Source organism: Falco rusticolus, chromosome 18, assembly GCF_015220075.1.
Source record: "Falco rusticolus isolate bFalRus1 chromosome 18, bFalRus1.pri, whole genome shotgun sequence".
NCBI classification, from domain to species: Eukaryota; Metazoa; Chordata; class Aves; order Falconiformes; family Falconidae; genus Falco; species Falco rusticolus.
The window spans coordinates 1,158,241-1,185,859 of record NC_051204.1 but is presented as its reverse complement, the minus strand read 5'-3'; the positions used below and the strand labels follow the sequence as shown (position 1 = coordinate 1,185,859).

The 27,619-nt window shown below is 45.7% G+C and overlaps 1 protein-coding gene across 5 annotated transcripts in view; it reads left to right on the top strand.

Annotated features, from left to right (window-relative positions):
• The window catches only part of TANC2 (tetratricopeptide repeat, ankyrin repeat and coiled-coil containing 2), a 247,267-nt gene that overhangs the window by 79,289 nt on the left and 140,359 nt on the right, over positions 1-27,619 (top strand). For 2 of the 5 annotated variants that reach the window (XM_037411276.1, XM_037411275.1), the window contains exons 4-5: positions 11,878-11,949; positions 17,412-17,591. In XM_037411276.1, the coding sequence (XP_037267173.1) occupies positions 11,878-11,949; positions 17,412-17,591 (252 nt within the window). The remainder of the gene's footprint in view (positions 1-11,877; positions 11,950-17,411; positions 17,592-27,619) is intronic. The other 3 variants (XM_037411278.1, XM_037411279.1, XM_037411277.1) reach the window with 3 other exon arrangements.

Below are 27,619 nucleotides of genomic sequence, written 5' to 3'. Positions count from 1 at the left end.
GTTCATCTGGGGAGGCAAAGCAGGTGAAAGCAGGGGCTCGCGGTCCAAGTGGCTCCGCTGCCATTGATTTACTTCATGATCCTGGGAAAATCACTGAGGAGCGTTAGCTACGGTGCCTCCTTACACCCAGGAGTACCGTTCGGGGTGCTGTGCAACTAATCAAAGGTGTAGGAAAGGCACTGCTTGCCATAGCAGCTCTAACTATAACAAGATGTATGAGCGTTATACAAGAAAAAAAAGCGTTGAGTCCCCACACCAAGGTTCACTTAAGCCTTTGCAAGTACTTGAAGTGTTTTACTTGGGGTTTTGGCAGGCTCTGCCCCTGCTTTCCTGGGGAGGTGGGACAGCCACCGAGTGGAGCATCTTGATGGTGACAGCAGGAGCCAGCCCTGTCGCGTGGAGCGTTCCCGTGCCCGGGTCTGCGTTCCCGTTGCAGCTCCAGCCGTTTCTCTCCAGGTGCTGTGCGGCCGTGGCATATGGGGAGCATCACCTGGTCCAAATGGGGACGGTGCCCTAGTTAATCCCCAGGGAGAGAGGCTTGGATGGCATTTGCGTTCCCATGGGTTCAGCCAAGGCCAAAATAATATTTTCCGCATGTCGCTGATGGGTTTGGGGGATTTTGGAGCCTTTTTCCTATGTAATCGGGCTTTGAATCTGTAATAAATCCCTTCCCCTGTTCTCTTTCTGTCGTCGATCGGGGATTGCTGAGTGCTAGCAGCAGACTGCCTGTCGTCAGGCTAACCTATTTTGAGCTTCAGTCACTTGTACCAATTTCTCAACTAATTTTAGGACAGATGACCACTAAGCTGTTCTAAAAATGCTGTTTGAACTTGTAATTAGAGGAGCACACACAAGTGCAGAGACAAAATTTGCCCTACAAAATAGGTGACTCTTGTTGTAACTGTTAAGAAAAGCATATGTTGTATATAGTGTTAATTGTTTTTAGTTAATTACATTTTAACATATTCAGCCAATTGGAATAATTAGTATATCTGTCATGCTTTTTATTCAAAGCTGAAAATGCTTGTGGTTGCTAAAGGTCCCAGACAGCCTTATTAGAGTATACAAGTATTTTATAATTTACAGATGGAGAGTGAAAGCATGTTGAGTCAGTGATGACAAGGAGGGAATTCGAAAGTCAGTCATCGCTGATTGTCCTTCGCTCTCGTCCCCTTCCCTCGTCGCTGGCATGCATGTGCTTCCCCACCAGCCACCCAAAGCTCTCATGTACAGAACAAAGGGTTTCCCCACCTTGTAATAAGTTTTGAAAAATGACTGACTGTACTGTCTGTAGAGTCGTTCTTTGATCGTCTTTTGAAATATTCTGGTTATTTCTGTGTCTCCCTACCTCTTCCCCCCTGATACATATTATTGGTTATAACATCTATTCAGATTGGAAGGTGTAAAAATTCATAACTCGTTCTGCTTCTTTGTGCTAATACCAGATTTAATTCTGTGTTAATTCAGTTTGACAGTAAAACCTTGTCCTACAATACAGGAGACCCTGTCTCCGAATGGCTAGAATGGTATTTTGCTCTCCTGCAAGAGAAGGAAAAATTTGTGCTTTAATACAAATGAAAACATGTTTGTTTTTGTATCTGGCTGTTTAACTTTTAGCTCTAGATGATGCCTCAGAGGAGCTGCTGGGTTACCGAATAAGGATAATTGAAACCGTTTCCCTGCTGTGGAAGCTTCTCTGGGCTTTGTGTCTAAGGCACGTTTGTGATGAGTTGGCGAAAGCCTGAGGCGTGTTTGGGCAGCGCGGGAGGGACCCACGTGCCTGTCGGAGCAGCTGGGGAGGTCCATGGGAGGTGGCAGGGCTTGGGCAGAAACCACTGCTGGGAGCGTGGGAGCAGGGCTGGGAGGGGGGGTCTTCTGCGCTCCAGGCAGTTAGGAAGGTGGGTTTCCAATGCACCATGGCTGAAGTATCCTAGGGCTGGTCTCGGCAGTGAGGGAGGTGAGGAGCTGTACGGAGAGGGCGAAGGGCTGCGCCCATCTCTCTTCTCTCTGCACCAGAGCAGGGTTGACATGGTGTCCAGGCGTTAACTGCTTCAGGTTCTTCCCAAACACCGAATTATGGGCATCGCTGCCAGAATTCCTTGTAAGATAACTCTTGGTAACTCCAAGCTACGAATTCTAGTACGTGAGATGAAGATGCTCTGGTACGGGTCAGGCTGCTGCTGGGCCGGTACCCGCAGCGAGGAGCGAGGCACGCGCGCCAGCATCACCACGGAAGTGGGGTCTTTCCGTACCACCTCTCCCGCTGGGGTTGTCTGCGCCGCAGATCTTGGAAGTTTGGATTCCAAGGTGTGTTCCTCAGGTCGGAGTTACATTTTTGTTGTATGATATAAGCTGCTTTGCTAATGAAGAGCCTGTCATTTGTGAAAGAGAAGTGCTTGGGAAAGACCCCTTGGGCTGAGAGAAATCGCCGGGGCGGCGGCAGTTGGTGCAGTTTGCTTTTAAGAAAGAAAAATTCCGGGGAAAGCAGGTTAACAGTCTGTGGAGGCAGCGTACCTCATTTAGCTGTTAACTTCATTTATCTTCTGGGTGTCACATGATCTGTTAACGAAAGGTCTTCATCTACTTGTCAGAACAAAATTAAAAGTTAGGAGTAAAATGCAGAACGATGCAGTAATAATGCTGTGCTAGATGGAGTTACCGGGTCCTCTGGTTGTGATAGCGAAGCAGGTATTTTGTCTGAAATAAATCTCTTATCATTGATGGTGCTTTCCATCTCCTATGTATAAGGATAAATATTACATTTACTCCAAACCAGTTATCAAAATACTATTTGAAGTGTTTGCTCACAAATTGTGAGAAAAACATGCCTTCTAACGTAAAATGAGTATTATGTCCAATTATTAAACCTGTTAATTGTCTTGTCTTGTAAAATAGATAATGCTTACATTTAATCCCACGTCAGGGAAATTATTTTTGACTCAGGTGGTTTGATCAGCTTTCTCCAAGGCATCCGTCAAGGTTCCTCAGCCTTTATTGAGTGGGTGGATAAAATTCCATCTCTTGGATCTGCATTTGTGTTTCCTTACAATGGCTTACGAAGAGGCGAGCGCTTTTTATTTTTCTCCTCTGTGAAGGTTTTAACTGTGGCTCCTTTATCTGCTCATCCTGGGTGACTCTGTATTGCCCCTATAGGAGCTTGAAACATAATTTCAGAAAAAATAATTATAAGTTGATGCGCGTAGATTGCTGCAAATTAGTACCTTTCTGATTCAGTGACAGTAAACATTACATTCAGCTGATTACTTCCTACACTGCCCCATTAACTTTTATGTAGTTTCCAAAAAGACCAGCTTTACATTTATTAAATGATTAAAATAGTGAACAAGTGAAGCTATTTCTACTCCTTTTAGCAACTAGATTGAAAGATTGTTCATAAAACCAGATTTTAGGGACAAGTACTGAGAATTTGAACAGTAAATCTGAAGGAAATTACTCTGATAAATGCAGTGAACCGAGGTGTCTTATGTGGCTGAATTTTTAGAAGCACTGATGTGATTTACCCCAAACCTCATTGACAGAAAATGGAACTTCAGGACTCTGAACGAGTCCAATTCTTTTAAAAATTTACTTCACTGGCCTTAATTTTATATTGAGTTCACATCCTGTCATTTTTTCTTGATACTGTTTTTAAAAAATAGGCGCTTTTTTTAAAGGAGAAGAATTGCAGTATATATTTGACCCACTTAGGGGTAGTCTATACTAGAGAAATTGAGTTAAGGTGAATTTTAAATTCTGTTCTATGTAGAATACTGTGGATGTTGCAGACTTTTTTAAATTAAAAAGGCTATGAATAAAAATGAGAAGTCACTAAAAATCTTCAGTGTGAACATGCTCCCAATACACATTTTTGAACAACCAGTCTTGAGATTATGAATGGAGTGGGGGTAGGTTGACTTCTGGGTGATCTTTTGTGTTCACCTTGGCTGTTCAGGGTCCCTGGCTGTCTGCTTTTCCCCTTTCTCCCAGCCCTTTGGGCAAATTACAGAATGATGTTTTCCCTGCAGATTGCCTTATCCTCGTGAGATTGTTCCTTAATGAGCTGGGATGCAGCATAAGTACTGCAGGTAGCTGGCCTTTGTTTATAAATTTACATAATGTACTTGTTAATGCCATTTTAAAGTGCATGAAGTACAAAGTGCACATGTATTTTTATAGTTATGGATAAAATCTGTAATGTAATTTCGTAAGCTTTAGTGGCATAACCCAGCCAGTTCTGGTCTTTAGGTGTGCTAACGAAGAGGCAGTAGTGCTGGCACTCTGCACTTCGTCGTGCCCTGTTACAGCCACCACTCCAGAAATAATTTGTTCATAATGTTGAACATTTTATGATATTCGAGGTTATTTTCAAAGCAGTGACTCGGTCGGAGGCAGCACATACCTTATGTCAGTACCGACACCGCGTTTGCTTACTGCTCCACTGTCCAGTGGGACTGTATTTAACATAGAACGAGGTAAAACCCCTTTTAAATCTGTATTCATTTTCCACTTCAGCTAAAATATTTCAAAACACAGCCTGGCATTTCCATTTTCTTAAATACCAGCATTTTGTTCACAAGAAGTAAGATAGTTGTGATGGCCCCTGGATTAACAGTTACCCAATACAATATTGTATTTGTGAAAGCATTGCTGTGACTTCCATCTCCCATAGCCTTCTGTAATTAACTGTACGCAGCTGAACAGCTTTTTTTGTTTTGTTAGGTATTTTCCTTTTTTTTCTTTCTTTTTTTTTTTTTTTTAATCGGACCAGTGATGTAATTGAGGTGGGCTTTTTCCTTTTTGACATTTTGAAATTTCCCTGCTCAGCTTACCTCTGAAAAATACCTGGTTTGGGGGCATGCTCTCCGCTACTGAATGAAGAGCTGTTCATCTAGTGTACGTGGAAGTCTGGGAATTTGAAGTAATTTGTATACCATCACCTTTAAATTAATTGCAGAAAAATAATTCTGCACCCAAATAGTATGCCTTGTGTGTCTTTTATGATTTGTCTGAATTATCAAAGCTGTCCATAAGGGGATTCAACATGTTGGAAAGCAGTCGGGGGGTTCTTTTTTTAATGATACAAGGATCAATAAGCCAGATCTGCCCTGTAGTTCCATCAATAAAAGTCGTCCCCTCAACACCAGCCCCCCAGCCCCCCCCGGGAGGTTATTCTGGCAGGTGTAGATGCTTTGTTCTGTTAGTAAATTAATGCAGTTCTTTATTATTATATTAAACATTATTATAATATACTAATTTTAGCACAATAATATTTATATTTGTTTTCTGAAGCAGAAGACCCCCTTTACAAACTAAATAACCAGGAAGGATTTTTGATTAAAATCACTCTTTGAAGTACCAGGCTCGGTGCACGCTCCCTTCCAGCTCCGTTTGGGCACGTTGCACATAGCCCTCCTGGCAGAGCAGCAGGCGCTACGTTTGGCACATGTCATTCCTTAGCCCGGCTGGAATCCATGGGGATTGCTGAGAGCGAGATTTGCAACTGCCTCTCCTACGCCTGAGCCACAGCGATGCCGTGAGGTCCTGGGACCAGCCCGGCTGCCGTCACCGCACACGTTGATCCATCGCCGCACACGTTGAACTGGCGTGCTTTCACCCCCCGTGGCTGTGTGATTTATTTTTTTCCTTTTTTTTCTTTTTTCTTTTCTATTGGTGGTTTTTGCCTGTGTCTGCAGTTTGGGAGCACGATGGCAGTGGGGAGCCACATCGCCTTGCGTTGCGCCGTGCAGCAGGCAGACCTTTCCTTCCGCAGGGGTGCCAGGCTGGGCTGGGATCAGAGCAGTTCCTAACTGCTGGGCTGGCTTTGTGTGAGTCTTCTGTGTTTTGCAAATACAATTTTGATACGGTGCAGATGTAAAGTATTGATTTCTAAGCTGTTACAGCGGAGCACACTCTGTCGGTCGCTGTTAGAGCAGCGGCACATCTAATGCAGTCGGTTCTTGCAGCAGATTTCCCGGCATGCGTGAAGCAGGCTGACCCACCCTTTTATTTTTCTGCGTTAAAAATCGCTTTGTCAGATAAAAGACCTGACAAGACGTTTAGTCACGTTGTGTGTTTTAGGCGCCGTCTGCATGAAATAGGGGAACAGGAATATTGGGCTGTGGGCACGTTATTTTATTTAAAACTTGTTGTCTTTGCCTTGAATGTGAACACCTGGCAGCGAGGTGGTGCTGAGGGTGCTGTGCTGTGTGCTGACGGCAGGTCGTGGTGTTGCAGATGCATCTTGCTCGTATTTACAGACCGGTTTTACTAATTGCGATGCAGTGCTTTGTGCCGTGGGTTTCTTGGGCAGGGTTGCTGAAACCCTTGAGATTTTCTTTTCCCTTGGGGAGCGGTCGTTCAAAGAATGCAGTTGCTGCGTGTATTGGGGAGGATTTGTTGTGTCACTGGGTTTAAATGGAGAACTGGTGGAATGGGGGTGGGGGAGGCAAGCGGGCGAGGGAGAAGAGGGGGGAAGCAGGCGTTTCTCAGCCCCATTTACAGCAGGAGAGGCTGCTTTTCTGGAGCTATTGCCAAACGTGATAGTTGAGCTTGCTTAGTGTCTTTGTAATTGAGAGAAGGAATTAGTAGCTATTGCTGTTTGCTGTATGCTCACCACGTAATCAGCCCCTCGGACAGCCCTCTCTGGGTTTCTGACCCCAGTTTCTGCCTAACAGCCCAGCTGGAGGGATGTTAGGTGCTGATGAGGCAGCATCTTTCTGAAATTAATGTGTAAATCTTAATGGACTTTTTAATCGCTAAGATTTTTAAAAATAAAAAAAAACACAAAACTTTTCCTCCCTCTTACTGTTACCTACAAGAGAACATGGATTACTGAGTCAATATTTTACTATGTCGTTCACCTCCCTTGCGGCATTTGCAAAAAATAACTGTATTCTGTTTCTCATGGCAACTTTTGTAGAAGCTCCTTAACCAGGTGTGTTTTGGTCTGTTCTGATCTTTATTTTAAATTAACAGGGCTATCTGTTTTCTAGCAATTATTTTACAACTGATTTACTTTTGGTGACCTCTTTAAGATGTTGCATCTGAGGCTTTGTCAATAACTGTGGTGTCTCACCACGCTGACAGTTGTCACAGCAGCAGGGTTGATTGCACTTCCATCAGTGATACTTTCTGCAAACTGTTGTCCGAATAGTAGGTCGTGCCTATAAATCCTAGCTATTGATAAAGCAAATACTAACTACCTAAAATCACGCATAAATAAAATAACTGTAACAGTATCGTGGGAACATCAGAGCCCTGAGAGGCATGCAGAGGTGAACACTATCACCCTTAAACTCAAGCACTCAGAAGTTCAAAAACGTGAGAATTAATGTTCCCTTAGCAACAGTAATTTCCCCCTTTTTTTGCATGTATATTAAGATAACTCTTTAATTATGTATGGTATTGTTCCCTAGTAACCTTGCTTTTCCACTGCAGGGAATGGAGTGTGTTCAAAATTTTGATTTGTAGCAAACAGAGGAAAAAATTAAATAGTTCAATCGTTCAACTCTTAACTGCTGGCTGTTCCTTACCTTCTTCCAGTCCTCTTGCCTTTTCTCCATACATTTTCAATCCTGCAGGTACCAGCCTTCTCCACTACCTGGCATTGATTTGTTTGTATTTTTTTGTATTCTATTGTACGCATCACGTCACGATTCCTGCCTGCGAGGGAGAAGTGCCTGTGCTGCCCTGGAGGCCCCGTTCTGCCTGCGGGATGCTCCCTGTTCTCTGCTGCTCTTACTCGGATCGGGAGGGCATGGCAAGGGTGGGTGGTCCGCAGGGTAAGGGGCTTCCTGGGGCAGCCCCCTGCCGCCAGGCTGCCTTCCGTTAGTACAGCGAACCTGTGTTTCGTGTATGCACGCTAGGTGTGCACGTCTGTGCGAGGGACGGCTTTACCCCGGCTGTGCTCATGCTCAGAATGTTCCTCAGCAAGAGCCACTGGATGGTGGGAGAGCGCCCGATGGGCTGTGCCGCCGTTCACCCGAGCTACAGCCTCTGCTGCAACTGCACCGAATGCAGCAGCAGCAGCGTGAGCGCAACCGCGTGCCCACCAAAGTCATACCATACGCTGAGTCATCAGGTTTCTTTTTTCCTTTCCCACCCTCCTAAATTGATTCGGGAAGTTACTTTACTGTGGTCTCTCTCCCCCCCCTTGATATATTGTGTAACTTGCAAATGACCCGAGGAATCTATCCCAGGCTCTGGCTTCTGTGCTGAGGTTCCTCTGCTCAAAGCCGGTGGCTCTGGTGGCCAGTTGACCCCCGTTCGCTCCCTGCCGCGGCATCCAAGGGCTTTAGGGAGCAGGACCGGTGGCCATCAGCCCGGTGGCTGGTGCTGGCTCTGGAAGCGTGACTACTGGTTCTGTTCCACCCAGGTGACTGTGCAGGAGGAGAGGTCTTGTCCTTCCAGGTGATGTTAAATGGATTAATTCCTGCTTGGCCATGAAGTATTCCAGCAGTACTGCTGCTGGCGGGCTGGCACCCTGTCTCTGTAAGCTCCCATCGTGTCTTTTTTAAATTTACTGCACTTAAAAAATACCTGCTTTGCTTCAGTAGGGAAGCTGACTTCTGAGAGGCCCAAACCTACTAATTTTGGGCTAAAACCTCTAATAGTTTTTTCTTTTAAAATAAAGAACGTGCTTGTCTCCTAGATTTATTCCATTGTAGAATATCCAAGTAGCATTTAGAATCTGTCTTCCAGGCAGCAGCTGGCTTTTCTTCCCTACTGAAAACGGTGTCGAGGAAAAACCTTGTTGCTCCCCTTTGTGGAGGAACCGGGTTTTGGAAGAGCTGCAGAGCGGTTGTGATGAAGCGCGGGTTGACGCGTTGATGCTCCGCTTCCCCTCTTGCACCTCGTGGTGTCAAAGCAGGCGACGCGCTCCTGCTCTCGGTCTGCAGCCCAGCACTGGGTAAGGGGGGCTCTGGTTGCTGAGATGGTTACAGGTCCCCAGGGAATGTTTTTATCTTTTTCCCTGATCTTCTGAATGCCCCAAGCGGAGGAATGATGCTGGATCACGTTTGTCTGCAACAAGCAGATCTGGAGCCGGTGGGAGCGTAATCCCGGCTGGGTGCGGAGGGCAGACCTTAGATCTGCAGGAGTGGGATGGGGCTGTGCTACGGCAAGACTGTGCTGAGGGTGCGAGGGCAACATGACTCTTTAAAAGAGCTCAGTTATATGGAAAAAAATAATAATTGTAGGAGTGAGCACGGGTTCATGCTTGGTCTGTCCCTTCATCTCCAGAATCCATCCCACCCAGCCACATGGACTAGGGAGGTCAGGCATCCCTATGCTATTAGATTTTAAGCCCAATTTAGTCCTTCAAGTCCTTTATTAATTTATTTTTTCCCTAACTTTCAACACTCTTCCATCTCCATTGGGCATATATTAGAGTTTGGGGTGTTACGTCGCTCTTTCAGATCAATTGGAATAAGAGCATTTTAAAGTTCAGTTGGAACATCTGTTTATGATAGTGAAACGGTTATTACCATGATGAAATATTGGCTGCCTTTGGCATTCAAGAGTATTGAACTGAAATGAGAGTTAAGTTGTTGTCTCAATCTTACTGCAAAGCACCACGGAAAAAGTTATTCTCCGAATTCAAGAAAACTTAGAAAGCAATTTCACGTCCCCAGACATTCCTTTTGTTTTAAAAGTTATATTATATATAGTTATAAAAACCAAAAATTGCATTAGATTTTGAAGTCTTATTTCAGAGTTGGTTTTTTTTAAAAGTGATTTAACACAACTGTGTAGCATTGTACTGTCCACAGGGACCTCTGGGTTGTTCTGGTGGCAGGAGGGGCTGTGGGGTGCATCAGTGCCACGCAGCCGGACCCTCGCACGTGTGAGCTGCAGCGAGGGCACGTCCTGCAGCATCCCCTCCACCAGCGCCCACCTCCACCGGCACCGCTCCAGCCCCCAGCCCGCTCCGCACCGGCGGGGAGAGGTTTGCCAGGACCCGCCTGTGGATTAGCTGGGCTGTACCGGTGAGGTGTCTCTTCCAGCATTGCTTCCAATAACTATCAAAAACTGAGTTTGTCTTTTGGTGAGGATTGCACGGCTTTTGATAAATACAGGGTTATACTCCTGGCTTTACGACTGTGACTTTGTTTGTAACCCTCGTCTTCTGAAACTTTCCATCCTTATAGTTATCTTCCATTTGTTTATTTATGTTTGGAACTCAAAGGGTTGGTTTTTTTTGTTTTCTTCCTAACTTAGAGGTTGTCCACGTGGGCTCGTAGCCGGGCGCCTCTAGCAGTGATGATTCTATCTGTGTGCAAAGCCGTGTTCAAAACCAACATTGTGTATTACAAGCGAAAATACCGAGATAGTGATCTATTAATACTCTTTTATGCCAGCTGGACTGTAGGAAGGCTCACTGCTACTCATCCCAAGAGGGTTCCTCCAGGCTGACATGGCTCCTGTGAGCACGTCAGGACTGCAGTCATGTTTGCAATGTCACATCCTCCTTGCAGCCAGGGCAGGAAAGCGAGGAAGTCATGGTCTGAGCGCCTGGGACGCCTGGCAGTTGTGGTGGCTTATCGGGACCGAGCTGGTCGTCACAGGGTTTCTAGGTGGCTTTCGGTGGCGTTGCGGGGCTGGCCGTGCCGTGTGGCTGCTGCGTGAGCAGGGCAGGACGCAGAGGGGACAGCAGGACAGCACGCTGCATTGCTCGCACCAGCCCAGGTGCCTGCACGGTGCTTCAGGGACACGGGGGGCTGGGAGCGTTTTGCCAAGGGATGAGGGAGCAAACCCCCCTCCATGGCCTGGGCTGTGGCCCTGCTTTTGGGGGGCTGGGGGTGGGCTTCAGTTTTGGGTCACCGTAGCAGTTGTGCGGTGGTGCTCCAATACACGACTTGCCTTTGGAGCCAGGCTAACAGATGTAATTCGCGTATTGTATGAGTTGATAAAGTCGAATTAATTTATGGCGTAACAAATAATGCTGGGGATATATGGATATAAACGTATCAGAGTGCAGCTGCTTTTAGTATAATCAAAAAATAAAAATGCTAAAATAGACTATTGAGTTTTTAAACAGCTATTTAAGAATTCAGTTACTTCAAAACTATTTTTAAAGATTCTAAAAGCTTCCCCTTCCCCTACCATAAGGTGTAATAACCGCTGAAATAGATCCTGCTTTTAAATGTCTGGTTTTGCTTTTTCACAGTCTGCATAGCTAGACTTCTTTTTGCTTTCAGCTGGCATAAACCCTGTGTACTCAAGCATCTATATTGATGTGCATATCTATTGTTTCTAATCTGGTCAGTTGATCAATGAAGACCAGCATGTAATTAATTCTATAATATTGCACACAATGTCCCACTCTACGTTTATCCAGATGGATTTGTTATTTGTTAACAGTAGCTGCTTCCCTAAACAGTTTCAAGAGGATATAATGAGAGTGGTTTTGTTCTTCCTAGCCTTCCCGTTTTTTAGCTGACAAATAATTTTGAAGGGAAGCAATTTCAGAGAATATTCCTTTTTATTTATTTTTTTTTCTTTCCCCTTCTTTTTTCTGGATCTCTCTCTTCAAATGCTTAATATTTGTTGATATTTTGATATAATAGTCCAAAGTGAAGGAACTAATTGAAGATGCACGATTTGGTTACTATTTCATTCAAATGTCTGTGGAGGTCAGCAGGAGAAGTTAAAAGCCTGCTTGTATCCTGAGGACCTCACAGATCTCATTTCCAGTGAGCTGGGGAGAAACTGGAAGGGACACCAAAGGAGTCAGCAGCTTGCCCCAGTTTCAGTCTGCAAGAGGGACCTTTGGTTCTGCTGTTCCTACGAGATAGGTGATGGTACTCAAGGAAAAGTTGCGTCTGCCTGACCTGTCCACTATGATGTTCTACTTCTGCTGTTTTGGTTCTCATGCAGATGGAGGGAACGAGGAGCCACCAGACCGAAGACAGGCAAGTGTAGACTCCCGTCAGAGCCGATCTGGGCAAGGTAAACGTTAGTGTTGTTCTGCCTCAGTCACTCGTTTCTCATTTGTTGACCTTTTATATATAACGTTTTGTGTTTTTCGTAAGACTGTGTCAGCCGACAGAGTTTTGTAACCATCGTTATGATCCACATAGCTACAAATTTACTAATATTCACGACCCAGACTAGCTTTGTATAGTTGGAAGGCGTTGAGACCAACCCGTGGGGCGGCGCAGGCGTACCTGTAGGTGTGCGGCATCGGCGTTTTGCAGATGGAGGGACGGAGCTCTGCATGAGGGTGGTTGTTGGGGCTGGTGTAAGAAGTCTTCAGCACGTACCAGTGCAGATCAACAGGTCACTCGGTGGCCGCTTGCCTTCCCTGTTGATTGCAAAGGGGAGAACCTGGCAGGTTCTCAATAACCAGGTGGTCCTTCCCCCGGAGCCCGTGATGGGATGGATTGGGGGGACCTCTGTGCTCCTGTCTGGGGCTGAACATCTGTGTGGTACCTCTTCTGCTTTGTTTTGTTTTACTCTACAGCAACAGGGCAAAATGTCCCAGGAAGAGAGTAGTAACAGCAGGTTTTATATTGTTTAAGTAATGATTTGACCAACTCTTGTTGAGTAGCCATCCTTCACGGTAGGCTCGGTGTCAAAGCCCCCGCTAGAGCCGTGTAATGGTGTTTGCTGCCACTGACAACAGCAGCATTTTGATTCCTGCTGGCTTACGTGTCCTTTGGAGTAGCTTACTTAAAGTTTTAAGTGTTTTCTCATTTGTGAGGGTTGTGAGAACGCTGGTATTTTCACGGAGCTCTTGAGACTAAGAAGCATTTTTTGGAATTATGGCTCTGGTCGGTGCTGCGTTGACTTCTCTTTGGGATTGTGGCAATCATTTTCTTTCCATTTAGGTTCAAGTCTGTTGTTGTCATGATGTCCTACTACACAGACGTTTTCTCCAGAGCAATGTTCCTTTTCGGCAGTATTCCTGTGTTGCCCGGGTAAAATTTTTGCAAGTGATTGAAGCCTGCGATCAGAATTAGGGGGATCGGAATTTAGAGTTAAAACCCTGAAGCCCTGTGAAATGTCAACAGCTGAAACTGCCCTGTTAACAGAAGATCTTTGAATTATCTTTTTGTTACTCTTTGAAAATGTGTTATTTTAAATTTTCTTATTTCAAAACATAAGAGCTAAAATTAGGAAGGAACAAGGGAATTCAGAGCTACCTGTACCCCAGGATAGCTCACATACAAGTAGAGTTTCCGTGCTTGGAGAAGACAGGATGAATGGGGCTCTTGCCCAGGCACTGTCAGCTCAGAGATGGTTCTGGTGTGTTATTCCGGAGGCCGAGCCTGGCCCGCGTTGGCTGCCGTCAGTCCCGTAATGTCCTTTCGTTTGTCTGGGCTTTGTCCCTTGGCTCGTTGTTACAAGATGCAGCTGCTGGTGGGACTTGGCCGCTGGGTTCCCCTGCGCTTGTTTCAGGCACTTCTGCTCCCTCCCTGTTTGTTCGGCATCTCGGCTGCTGTGGAAAAGTACCAGTTTGGGGCAGAGACCGTGGGCTTTTTTTGCAAGTACTTACTTGCTGAAGAATGAGCAGCCTGTCCCCGTTTGCCTCAAGGGGTGTGACCCTGGGAACTGCAGTAGCTAGCGAGATGGGTCAGCGTGAGAGGGAGCAGAGGGGGAAATGGGTCAAAAATACTTCCAGCTTCTTGGAGAAACAAGCTCCTGTGCTAAATATTTCCGCTTGGATCGATGGATGCAATTGTAGACGCGGGATATCTGCAGCGTGGAAGAAGTCCCTCTGCTCCATAGGAGTGTTCTCTTTCACTTGGCCCCGGGCAGTCTGTAAGCTGCGATCTGCCTGCGTGTCCGACGGCTGGTTTTCACGCGGACGGATTAAGGGGTGCGTTATGCTCAGATAAACCAGCCAGCTGAAATGAGGCACTCGTCGTACTTCTGTTTAAATGTCCACTTGCCGCGTGTGATGCCCAAGCGTTACAGCTGCCTGGAAAGTGTTATCATCTTGGCAAACTTCAAAAAATTGTTTATTAGTTCATATATGCACTTTGCAGTAACATCTTAAGTATATTTTATAGACAAACCATCAAAGTTCCAGTTCAGCTGGGAATGATCCCTAATTTGAGGGTTTGAGAAACCCAATATTTTTTCTGACTGAAACAAATTGTAAGGCTGTTTCAATTTACCTTGTTTGCGTGTTTGTTTGCTCTGTTGAGGATGAGAGAGGAAATTTTGTCATCTGTGGAATGAACATAGTGTGTTGTGGGTATTTTGTGAGTTCACTAGTTTTGTTGCAAAGCATTTGAATTTTAAGAGGGAAAACACTCCTGAAGACTTTGCAAAGATAGAGTTACTTTATTTCTGTATAAGACAGTGCCCAAAGTTGCCCTTGGCTTTGGGTAAAGATTGGTCAGAGATACTGGGAACTTACACCATAATAACCAGTGACACACACACTGACTTGTGGGTCTTTCTCAGACCTTAAGTTGCGGAAGATGCCTGATGTTCATAGTTCAGAACCTGAAATCTAGTCTGAGGAAATCTGAAGTTTAGTTTTAAGAATCAAAATCAATGACGGAAAATCTTTTTTATGTGCCTGCTGCCAAATGTATTTTGAAAAAACATCGTAGCTTGTTTTTGTCGATGCTGATGCCAGTTTTGGCACCGATGCTGGTTTGTCTTTCCTGGCACTTGCAGGTGATTACGAGTAGGCTTGCAGAGTCAGCAGAGGTGTCCAGCTTGTGATAACCCTGGAAAAAACAAGGTCCTTGATCAGCTTACGTCAAGTAAACTGTATCTGGAGCTAGTAATTGCAGTTGGCAGTGCGGAGCTGGAAGAAGTCAGGGTGTTTTTTCTTGCTACACTAGCGGCATGCTATCAAATTATGCCCTCCTGGAAAAATTATGGCCAACTTCCCTACTAAAGCCACTGCACCTTTTGGATGAGGAGCAAAAAACCATAGAAGCAAGACCATCAATCGAGTTTGAGCTCTGCTGAGCAGTGGTGCTGCCCCGTCTGTGCGAGACGTGGGCTCGCTCTCCAGCAAACCTTGCTTGTCCTGTCTGCACGAGGTGCTGCGTCACGTCCGATGGGAAGAGCCCAGCGAAATGGCACCTCTGCAGCTGTGGCCATCGTGCGTGGCCGTGCTGGTCGGATGGTGTCAGGTGGGAGGGAGACCCCAGGGTGGTGCTCGGCTGCTGAACCAGGGTGGGCGGGTGGCTGCTGTCTCCCTTGACTGCTTTTGTAGTCCATGGAGAGGTCATGGATGGAGTCAGGGGGTGTCCAGGATGGGGTGGTTCTCTTCCTGAAGCAGAACCTAAACTCTCATCGCTTCTAGACGCGCTCCTAGGCTGCGTGCTTGGATGTGGGCACTGAAATTCGATGAGCGGAACGCACTTTCAGCCCATGCAAGTACTGCCGGTGTGTGTGACTGAAGGCAGCCGATGGGATGCTTTGGAGGTGGAGATGAGCACAGCTGTGATATCTGTAACGAAGCGGTGCTGGTGGTTGGTGGGTTGCAGTGGCACGCGGCAGCTTCGCTTGGATGGGCTGGGGTTGAGAGGCGAGGCTGAGCCGCTGCTCGTGTCGAAACTGCAGGGGAACGGTGGTGAGGCAAGAGTTCTAGTTTTTTCTGACTCCAGCCATTTTTTTTTAATCTAAGTATCTATAAATACATATCTATTTACATGTGTGTGTATATATACAAAAGACACAATACTGTCAGATCATCAACTTTTAATTAAAATAAAATACAATGATCTGTTTCCCCTTAAAGGGATGTACTCCATTAGAGCATTCATGTGCACGCTTAATTAAAGCAGCATGAAATGAATAGAAAAACATCAGTGTCTGGCTCACAGTTTGTGGCAATAATGACAATCTCCGATGAATAAAACGTATCGAACTGTAGTGTACTTACTAGAGCATAGTGAAGTTAAAAAAAAAAACCACAAAAACACACAAACCACCTCTGCAAGGATTAGGCTTTCAACATATATTGAGTAAATTGCTGTGAATGTGCCAAGTGTTCAGTAAGCAAGAGAGTAAAAGTTGTGTTTTGAACTGTCAGAAAAAGTGCACGTGTCAAGTGTGTTAGTGTTTGTTTTGGTTCCTTGTAAAGAACGATACAAAAATGCGGAGAAATGTTCCTGAAAGTTGGCAGCAGCAAGGGATGGATTTTAGCCACAAACGCCGCTCCTCCAAGCACGCTGCAGGAACTTGGCCAAGTTTTTTGACAGTTGCTTCAATATGGGGTTTTCCTCTGATAGTAACCGATATGTTGGGTTGTTCCCGTTGGCCTCTGGATGTCTGGAGGGAAGTTGGTCCATCGCCTCCTCTGGAGTACCCCATGTTTGAGGCATTTACTCTTCTGTCTTCTCCCCCCTTTTGCCTGCTGAACCTTCCGTCTGGCGGTTACATCCTCTCTTTGCAGCACCTCCTCGCAAGGCACCGAGAGCAGCACGGCTATCGAACGGAGATAATGGAAGCCTTTATGGAGGAAAGTAGGCATTAAAAGCTGAAATCCATCTCTTAAAGGTGTGGCACAAGTGTAGTCGCCTTACATTATCAGTAATGAAATATTAACGTGAACAGTTTCAGGTTGTTTTTGCAGATGAATGATTAGCCGTCTCTGTTAAGTTGTTCATCTTACTGGCTGGAGGTGGAGAGCCCCGTGTCCTTGACCCTGGGGGGTGGAGAGCCCCGTGTCCTTGACCCAGGGGGTGGAGAACCCAGTCTTCTTGACCCAGAGGTTTCCATGTCCTAAAGCTGATGGGAGGAACCTTACGGCTCCCAACTCGTGCTGGTCTGGAGCACCTGCCCTTAATTTGTCATTTGTATTTATTGCAACAGTTAGTGTGCTGTGCCTTCACTGTTCTATCTCCACTTGTTGTCATGTTACTTGGTGTCTTCCACGTGGATCCGTAGCGGTGTGGCTCCCATATGGGCGCTGTGCATCTCTGGGCGCTTCTGTACGTTTGTTGGGGGAGAGTCGGCCGCGGTGGCTGCCTTCGGAGGCTCTTGTTTGTTTGTTTGTTTATTTGTTTTGAGCCTGAGGTCCTGGTGTTGAAATTGAATTCAACTGGAAGTTGTTTGTTTTTTTTTAATTAGAAATCCACAATTTAAATGCACGAAAAGCTTACCAGTAAAAAAGATGATTCTTTTTTCTGAATTATATATAAAACTGGTGACTCCAGGACTCTGAATGACAAACGAAAAAAAAATAAATACCAAAAATCAATTCTTCATGGTTATGCTGTTCGTATTCTAAAGAGGTGTGCTGAGATGTTCCAGAAATATAACTTCTTCAAAGGAAGCACCGAGGCGGTGCCAGAAGAACGGTAGCAGCCGTCCCCGCTACCTGCGGGAATGGTGTGCAGCAGGGCGGCTCCGTGCATCCCCTGGCGAGTGCTGATAAAAGCAGGAGGCTCCCTTGTCTGCTAACCAGTTCCTTTTTGTGTTTCTATTCCCGCCAGGCACCTCCACAGAGAACGACTGTGCTTTTGAACCCGACTACGCTATTCCGCCACTCCCAGTGACCGAAGGTATGCAGCACATTCGGATTATGGAGGGCATGTCCCGCTCCCTTCCATCCTCCCCCTTACTCACACATCAGTCTATCAGTGTTCGGCTCCAACCTGTGAAGAAGTTAACTGGTAAGGACTTTAAATAAAGTTCAGTGGGGCTTTTAAGGTCCGTTGGTACAAAAATCTGTAAGAAAGCGCTTTGAACAAGCTTCTGTATACGAGTCATCGTTTGTTTATTACAGCAGCTACTTCAGTCCAACCCAGGAACAGATTGGATTTCACGCTGACAGAGAGATCTTTCTGTTCTGAAAAGGATCTCTCTGTTTTACAAATATTCTCTAGTTTTCGGAGAAATTTCGAGCAGAGCGTGTTTCAGTTCCACTTTGTACTGTGGTTTATGCACAGGGGAAGTGGTACAGTAACTTAAAAGAACCTTATGCTAAAATTCTGAATGCTGAGAGAATACATCAGAAAAATGATCAACTTATACAGCAAAGTAATATTTCCCACCCCCGTAGTTCATGCATGATCTTAAACTGTTTTGTTTAATCTGCTGGGATTGTGGTTGGAACACCTAGAGATTGTAAAGAAGTTGGATTTTTAAAAGCACTCGGAGTCTTAAAATCCGTTTAAAAGCCTGACATCGTATTTCTGTTGGTAGCAGTTTAGAGAAACTTGCTGCTTGCCTAAAATCTGACATCCCTCCGTGCCCGTCTTGAAAAACCATCACCCAGTGTTCTGCGTTTGTGCTGAGAGAAACCGCGCCAAAGAGAATTTTTACCCAGTATAATCTGACCTGTGCTTGCAAAAGGGAGCTCCGATCCACTTTGTACCTTTTGTTTTCCCTGCCCTCTGGTGAAAGGAGAAATTGAAAAGGACGGGAGGAGGAGGAGGAGGAGATTCCTGAATCGTGATGGAGTCACTGGGCAGGGTCTCGGGGTGGTCCGAGCCCTCTCGGTAGCAGCAGAACTCCCGAGGTACGGGAGAATCAGGTAGATAAAGAAATAAAAGGATATGAAAATAGTTTAAAAAGAAGTTTTAGTGCCTTACTCAGCTGCCTTCAACGTGAGTTTCCCATCGCTGAGAACCTGTGAAGCGTGGCTGAAGGGCTGTCTTAAAATGGGAATGCCTGTTGGTGGGAATGAGGATAGCTCCGTAGCTGCAAGGCCGGTCCTTCAGGAGGGCTGCTGGTGGACACTGGGAGGGACGCGTGGGGTTTTGTGGATTTGGGGTTTTTTTGGAAACGCCTCTTTCTTAGGAGCATCCTTAAGTTTGCGGTCCTGAGTCGGGGCTGTGCAGCTGGATGTTCAGACCTGCTGTCTGTCTGTCTGTCCGTCAGCGGTGCCTTCTCCTTTGCGGACCGGCTGGGAGCGCGGCGTGGCGCTGAAACCAGCTGCGCTTCCCAAAGGTCGGCGTTGGCTTAGAGAACCATAAAATTCACTAGCGGCTTACAAAAGTAGTTTCAAACTGCAATCTATTTCAGCTTAGTGTCTCTAAAACCTTGTTATTTTTTATTCTCCAGTAAGGATACACTGCTTGCAGCACTTCATGGGTGGAAATTCTGTGTGTGCTTGGCTTCCCCCCCACCCTCCCCATCATACCGTGTAGTAATGGGTAGGTGTGGAATCCACAACCTTCCTGCCACGAAAAGCATAGGTTGTGAAAAAAGACAAAAATAAATCCAGGCTATTTTTTCCTTCTCACAGCGTGTCTGTGCTTGGTTAATTTATAGTGTGATGTATAGCTTGTTTGTTACTGCTTTTCCTCAGATTTCTCCCATGTTCCTCACATTCATCCCGTTTCCTCTTCCTCTTAGTTGATGAGTTACTCACAGGGGTTTGCTTCCTTGTTTTGTGTGCCTGCCTTAGTAGGGGCAGCTAGTACTAGCCAGTTCCATAGACCTTTTTTTTTCAGTTGGGAAAGGATAAAAATATATATTTTACATATAGTGTAGGCCTTTGTAGCATCTTTATCTTCTTCTTTGCCCTTCTGTTCCCTTCTTTTGGCCGTAAACCTTTGTGTTTATGTGTGTGTTTATATTTGTGTTATCTTATGTGTGCTCTCCTGTTGAAGCTCTTGAGTAACTTTATATTCACGTGTCTGCTTGAGCAGTTCGTTGCTCTTCTCTGAAATACACGCAGAGGGTTTGGGCTCAGCCCCGTGGAAGGAGAAGTTTTTCTTACACCGCCACAGCTCCGTTTCGCTAACACCTCCCAGCCTGCTCAGCGAGCTGCCGTGGTGGGGGGCTGTGGGACCCCCGGCTTGTCAACAGGCGTTAACCTGCTCCCACCTCCCCAAACCACCGTTTGTCCCGGGCAATTAAGCTCCGTGTGTTCATAAATATCTTTTTCCAGGTGGAAACAGATCAGACTCCGTCTGGCTCCAGACTTGGAAAGCTTTTGTTGGATTTTGGCAGGGCTGCCGAGTCCCGCTAGTTCCTCAGAAGACCCGATACTGGAATTCCAGCAGTGACTTTGGCCGGGGGGGGGGTTCAAAGGAAGGGGTGGTGATTCATGGAGACTTCAGGGCTGCAGGCAGCTCACTGAAACGTGTCCTCCAACACCAGTGAGGTGGGCTTGGAGAGCCAGACGTTCAGCTGGTGGAAATCCATAGTCCTCCGTCAGTCTGGTTTGGAAACCGCATGTGCTGAAACCTAGAGCTGAACAAGGTGTGTGCAGAACGAGGTGACAGCAATAAAATGCTGTTAATTCTTGTTACACAAAATCAAGAGAAGTGTAGGTTCCTGGGTTTGTTTGGAGACTTGTTTTGGGGCCACACGAAATAGCAACAAAAAATACTAAACAAAATATATTTTAAATATTGTGCTCCGGCTCAACCCAGTCCGGTATAGCATGAAATCCCATGCTGATGTTTTGCACGTACACATCTTGATGACTCCGGTGGAGCTCCTGATACGCTTAGAATTCCAAGTGTGTTTCAGTGCGTTGATGGAGTAGCGTGATTTTTTTAAATTATTAGTTTAATTTACTGTTGATATTGTAAAGGAAGGTGTTTATTTTAACTCCTTGTGCAGTCATTATAGGGATTTGTTTGCTTTCATTAAGGTAACGTGAAGGAACAGGGAAAGTAATGCTTTCCGCTCTTTGTTATTCATAGTATTTATCATGTTTCTTCAACTATTCCTTATCATCTGTCTCTTATTTATGACTAATCTGAGAGATTTTTAAAAAAACATAAAAATCCCTCCACAGCAGAAAGAGATGGCTGTTTGCGGACTAGCCATTGCCTCTATCCGTAAATAAAAAGGATTTTGCCAGGGGACATGGACTGGCAGTTCATAAAGATCCTCCTCGATTTTTATTCATTAGTGAGGCAGCACAATCTGTAAAATAAAGAAAATTTGGAGAGAACGTTAGATTTGTGAAGACAAGTTCACAGGTTTGCATTATTTTCGGCTGTGTTTCTCCCCAGTCTTGCTCAATACACCTCTCTGATTTTACTGAAACTTGTAAGTGCCGTCACAGCGTGCTCAGAATCTGGGGGGATCGATAAGCAACTTGGTTCAGAAATCCTGGTGTGGCTGTGGGAGCTTTCAGATAAGCAGCCAGCAGCCTGACAGGCGATGCATGGAGACATTTCACAACGTCTCGCTGGCTCTGATGGTTTCCTCTTCTGCTTTGTCTCGTTCTGCTGTCCAGTTGTTAAATCTGCACAATAACGGCAGTGATTCCTTTTGGAAAAGGGATGAGGGTGATTCTGGGAAACTGAAGTATTACAAAGAGAGGCTTTTGTCCGTCTGACAGTTGCCACATGGATCTTTCAAAGCGACCTTCAGAGCACAGAAAATTGTTGAGAAATTATCCAGTTGTAGGGGCTTTTTCATGCTGTTTGCTTCTTACATACATTTGTGTGTGACTAACTCATTCATGTCATAATTTCCATATCTGTGGTTGGGTAGCGGAATGGTATCATTTGTTACACAAAAAACTTTGTTGTCTTGGTTTGGTCCCCGTCGTCCCCCCCCCTAAAGATTTCATTCTTAAGACCATTTGCAACAAAACATGACTGTACCAGCATCTGCACTTACACTTTCTACAACTCTTCAGAGATGAAAATTTAAATACGAAAGACTTTTCAGGCTCTTCATGAGACAGTTTGCTCACATTTAAGGGCTAAAGTATCTCGCATCATTCTGGATCTGCACGGTCCGTCCCGGTGTAGGGGAGTGGGTTTTCAGCTCCAACGGGGAGGGGAGAGCAGCGACTGGGATGGCCCCTTCTCATGGGCATCGGGGTGTCACGTCCATTTGGGGTTTGACTTTGCCCTCAAAAAAGGAGAAGAAACCTGTATGGTGCAGAGAAACTTGCCCAGCAGAAACTGCGGTGCTATCCATCTGTTCACTTATTTATAATGCAATCGTTTTAAGTTCTTAACCTGGCTGAGTTGTAAACAAGCCAGCTTTTCATCCGCAGAGAAGTTAGAATGTCCACTTTTGGTCCAAAGCCATCAGAACACGTTATGCAGAGCGTTGGTTTTCTTTCCAGAGGAACTGAGGTCACTTGCTTACATGTTGATATCTGGGTTTTCTGTGTATGGAGACTTGGCTGGATTTGGAGGTTGATAAATATTCAGTATGGTCACAATTTTCACTCTGCTGAATAGTCTGGTAATTAAGAAAAACTGAGGTCATTGTGGCTCTAAAGGGTGAAGTAATAGTAAGCATAAGTAATCAGCTCTCCCTCTCCTGCCTGGATAACCTATTGTGTAGCAGTGGCTAAGGGCATATTTTAAATCAGTGTGTTCAACCTCAGTTTATGCTGTTTAATAATTTATTTATTTTTATAATGGTGGCTTTATTAGCAAGTGTCATGTGAAAAATACATGATAAAAAGAAAGAAGGAAGACCCAACCCAAACCCTGCCAGCCCAGGATAAGTATGCAGAAGGCACCATTTTGATTTCTCTCTGAAATAAAATCAGCCCTCAAAAAGTTACCGTGCTTGCCGGGCAAAGAGAGGAACCATTTCCAAAGCCATTGGGTTAAATATTGTACTGCACATCAAAAGTGTATTATTGATGACTCAAAGCCATGGCTGAAATGAAAATAATGCAATTGCATTGTGTGCCTTCGTTCAGGGAAGCATCGCTTTTCAGGAGGGTGCTTACAGAGATGAATGTATCTAAGTGCTTTGCTGAATCAATGCCAAAAATAGTACCCGGTGTCGTATTAGGTTAATATATGAGATACTGGGCTGAAAGGCTCGGCTAGCGATGCTTTATTCTGTTACTGTGGAACCCACCATGTGCAAAGGGTTTGCACAAAGCCCTGTGCCACACCTAACTCCTCCTCGGGACAGATTTTTCATTTGCATGCTGTAAATTTATATGCGCAGGGATAATTTTATTCGTCACCGTCACTTGGCTATTTCTGGGTTTTTTTCCGATGGAATGGCAGATTGCAAGCTTTAGGGTTCTTTCGGAAAGAGCGTGTGTGTGCGAGTGCCCATGCACGGTGGGGGAGGGGAGAATATGATCAAGAAATTTAGGAAAGAAATCACGTTTTTTCTAAAAAAAACCTAGACGTTTAGGTTTGTATTCTCAAAGGCCTCATTCCTCCTCTATCCCACGTGAATTAGATGCTTCAGCGTCTTTAAAGACATGGACCTGAGGAATTGGTTTCATTGCAAATCCCCTGCTTTGAGAACATTCCTCCCTTGTGCTTTGGGAATGCAAGAGCTTTCCCTAAGAATAAACTTCATAGAAACAAGCAGGAACGTTCCAAGGTGTGTTCAGACCATTAATAGCATCCTCTTTGCTAAAGAAATCTCCTGCTCTTTCACTAGATCCGTCAAAGATGGCCAAAGCAGAGCCAAGCAGGATGGATACTCACTCTTCCCTGTGACACCAGCAGGACCCACCATCATGGTTCTCAGCACCCTCCAGTTCCAGCCGGGCTGGGGACACCCATGGGCAGTGTCCCCTGTGCCACCATCACCCTGTCATTTGTAGTGCTGGGGTCTTCGCGTCACCCTGTCCCTCGGCACCCGCCTTGGTATCTCTTGGGAGTAGCCATGGGATTCTGTCTTCTTCCTTCTCTGTATCTTCAGCAGATGGTTAAATATTCTTGATGTTAATTGGAATTGTGGGAGTAAACAACCTGAGATCTCTGTGCTTGAAAAGTTTGTTTCTTGTTTAATGGTGACAAACCCAGATTAATAATTGCAGCCCTCTGGGACCTCTTATTCTCTGGAAACTAATGCGGTCACTCAGCTGGACGTGGAGGTGAGGGCTGGTGAGGCTCTTGCTTTGAGTGTGCGTGCAGGAGGGGAGCTGGCCCTGCTAGTCCATTTGTTCAGATACACTAGGGGAATCCACAGACAGGATTTCTTAAAAGTTCAGATGTTGATTCTGAGCAGAGACTTCAGAACTACGGTGTTGTGTCGGCTTTTGGTGAAATAGTTGCCATGCTCCTGATCGCGGAGTACTGTCTATTGCAGCGCGTGCATTCAGTGAAAAACGCCTGATGATGACTGTGTGAAATGACGTGGTTTGCTCTCTCGGTGTTACATGGGATGTAAACCTTGTCTCGTTTGTAGCTTGCTATGGCAGCTCTATGTAGGGGCTGGCTTTCACCCCACTGCTTTGTCTGGAGATGCTTTAGGGGCACTGCCAGCCTCAGTTGCCAACGGTGACTGGCCTGCAGGTGAATTTGGGACTATTTTCCTGCCTCCAGGAGGAGTGGCTGGGTCTCTGGTCGGTGGCACTGCCGCTCAGACGCTCAGCCACCTGATGGTGCTGCAGTTTGGTTCATCTCAGGCAGACACAGCATCTCACCTGCACGGACCTGCAGGGTACCTGTGGGTCTCCTTGGTGCCCTCATTTTTCCCAGGGGTTGGTTTGGGTCGTTGTTAGCGGCCTGCCATTTTTCTTACTTAAGAATTTCGATTATCTCGATTTCAGTTATTTGAAAATGCTGCAAAATCGTGTGGTTTCGTTGTGTTTTGGTACAACGCCGCCAATGCAAACCCGTCTGGGATTGCTGCGACTGTGCGTGCGGCGACTTGTGCCGACTGCTTCAGCCTGAACAATGAAACCTGTATCCAAGTGGGAAGGGGATGCTGCTGCTTTAAAGCATCCGAGGGCTTTTAGTATAAATTGTTCCCAGAATCCATGTCACAACTCCTTATATGGCGCTGCTTTTTTTTTTCCTCTCTTGGTTGCCATGACAACAGCAGCACTGCACCATTCATCAGCTCTGGTCCTGGGCTGCATCGCTAGCCCCTTGGCTTACTCCGAAATGTTCAGGAGAGCATCAGTGAATCATTCACTCCGGTGTCTGCACCATTATTTACCTCTTCTTTCCCCAGTTTGCTCTAACAAAAGAGCAAATTAAACTGCGCCATAGAAAGAAACTGTAAAAATACTTCACACACACCCCCCAGGGAGGCGTACAGCCTGCATTTGCTGCAGCGTTCTGGAAGGAAAGGCTCTTTAATGTCGAGAGCGCGCTCCGTGTTTGGGAGCCTTTCCGAACCCCTCTCCGTGCCCGCTCCCTGGGGACAGAAGATGCAGGAGTGATGCTCGTTCGGGGCAGCCGGCACTGCGGGGAGATGCTGGCTGTGCTTTCGGGAGCCAAGCCTGACATCAGCAGCAGGAGGTGTCACCTGTAACATCATCCTGACGTGGGGAGCAGCAGTATGGAGCTGGTGCTGGGGAGAGGTGGGTGCCAGGGGAGGCTCTGCCGGGGGGTGCTGTGCTCCAGGCGTCGCTGCCCCTGAATTCCGCGGCTTGCTGCCCTCCTGCTGCACGGCTGCCCGCGCCCAGGTGATGGGGAGAGAAAACAAAGCCTCGTGAGTATTCGGACAATGTGTCTTGCGTGGACTTTGATTTAAATCGCGTTAGGTGCTCCGCGGCCTCTTTAACTCCGCCGAAAATCAACGTAGGCTCAGGGGTTCTGATGCTCCTAGTTGACAAGGAAGCCATTATTAGTAGGTTCTTAGTGTCGGTGAGGGTTATGCTGCTTGGCTTATTTTTCTTTCAGTTGTTGTTGCAACACTTTTACATAATCGGAGTTTGTCACCTGCTTGCTAGGGTGTGCAGAGTTTCACGTACAAAATGTAAAATGAATGTGGAGTGAAAAAAATCCCTCTTCTCAGCACTGCTAAAATAGAACTGCTGAGGAGCGAGTTTAATACAGATATCAAGAGTGTTTTGTTTTTAACATTTTAGAACAATGGCGTTGAGATAAGGTTTTCCTTTTGTATTGCAAAATGACCACAAATTAGGTTTGAGTGGAGTATAAAACCCCTGTGTGATGAAGCGGAGATATATTAACTTCTCGCTAAAAGAATGAGATTTTTAATTCAGTGTTATTAGGATAAATACAAATATATAAGCAATCCTTTTCAAGGTATTATTTAAGGAAAAGCTATTCAAGTGCCTATTGCTCATGTTGCATCTAATTTTTGAGGGATGTTGTGTTTCACATTGTTAGTGTCAGGACAGACCTTCATCCTTTTTAGGTATTTTTATATCACGCTGTTTGCAGTATGCTTACATTTCTTTTTATTGCTTTCCTGAGCTGTCACGCTGTCAGCATGACAGTGATCCGAGACTCCCGTTTTTCCTGTGGAGCGGAGGCTGGTTGGAGGCCCACTCCTGCATCTCTGAACTGCTCAGCACCGACAAGGACCGAGTTATCTGTAAAGTGCCGTGAGCTGCAGGGAGGTTTCGAGATGCATAACGTGGTTTTTTTTTTCTGGGCGTAATTAATTTTCCCTGATGCCTTGCAATCTGTGGCTATCCAGAGGTTTAAGAAGTAGAAAACTTGCTTTTTGTCGGAATTACGGAGTTGTCCCTTTGTAAAAAAATGATGGAAAACACACATGCAAGCAGCATTTCACCGCGGTTTTGGCATTTGCGTTTTTCAGTCCTGTCTTGTACTCCAGTGTGGCAAAGCCCAATGCCTCCAGCAATGAAAGCTGCTGGAGGAGGAGGATCCTCTGTCGTTTCCAAAGATGTATGCCGAATATTTTTTTCCTATTGTGTCAATTCTTACTATCCATTTTTGGGGTGCTTCATTGATTATTTTTGGACTTGCGATTTGTTTTGACAGGCATATACTTAAATGGAAACCAACTGGGCTTGCAGAAATAAAACAGGTGGATGAACGTGTCTCTGTGCTACCCACATATGTACATTGATCTTTATTAAACGAGCATAATGCTTGATGTGAAACCGGTGAATTTCCTGCTTAAGGTTTCTGGGGTTCCAAAACTGTCCCTGAAATTTATACAGATAAATAAGTGTGTCTATTTATAACTTTTTGGATTAAACCAAATCCAGTGTTGGGGGCTTTTCTTTTGTTGGAAACCTGACAAAACTCTTGATGTTTCTGCATTAATTTCAGGATAGTTTGGATGTAACTCTTATTTTTATTTTTTATTTTTTAATGGAGGGAAGGAAAAAAATGGGCATGTCATATTTATTGGTTTTTGAAAGTCACTAACCAGTTTTAGCATGGATTTTCCCCATCGCTGCTTTACAAGATGAGCCCTATGCTGGCTTGTTTTGGCACACGGCTGCCTTCCATGTTGACAGAACAGAAATTGTAATAGTGAGGTGCCGAAAATCCCCCACGCTTCCCCTGGTGCTTGTGTGCCGTGGGCTGCCTGCCCACCAGGCACGCCGAACCTTCCCGCTTTGCTCTGCCCCAGGACTATTTTTTATGTTGGACTGCTTGGACTTGCTGAGGATGGACTAAAGGTGTCATCACAGCTCTAGAGCTGGGGAAAGGTGTTAAGAGCTTTTCATTTCAGAGATTTGTATGGAGGCCCAAAGGGAGAACCCCAAAGGTTTACGTTTCGCGCAGAGAGCATCAAAAAGGCAAACAAAGTAGCCCTGAACCACCGTGGCTTTTCAGAAGCTCAGAGCTGGAAGTCTGTCCTTATTTCACACTGGTGCTGCACAAAATGGAGCATCTGTCACGATTACACTTCTGGTGTGTGAGAATTTTAATTTTTAGACATAGCTAAGAGGTTTCTATAGCGAGAGGAGGTGGTGTAGGAAGCCTCCTGTGGAGTTAAATCAGGCCATCGCTCTTCCCTTGGCTACACCCTCGCTCCTGCTCCTGGAGCCGGGTGCGCGCTTTGGGAATGAGCCCTCGCCCCCAGCCGCGCCGCTCGCTTTCCCGGCCCT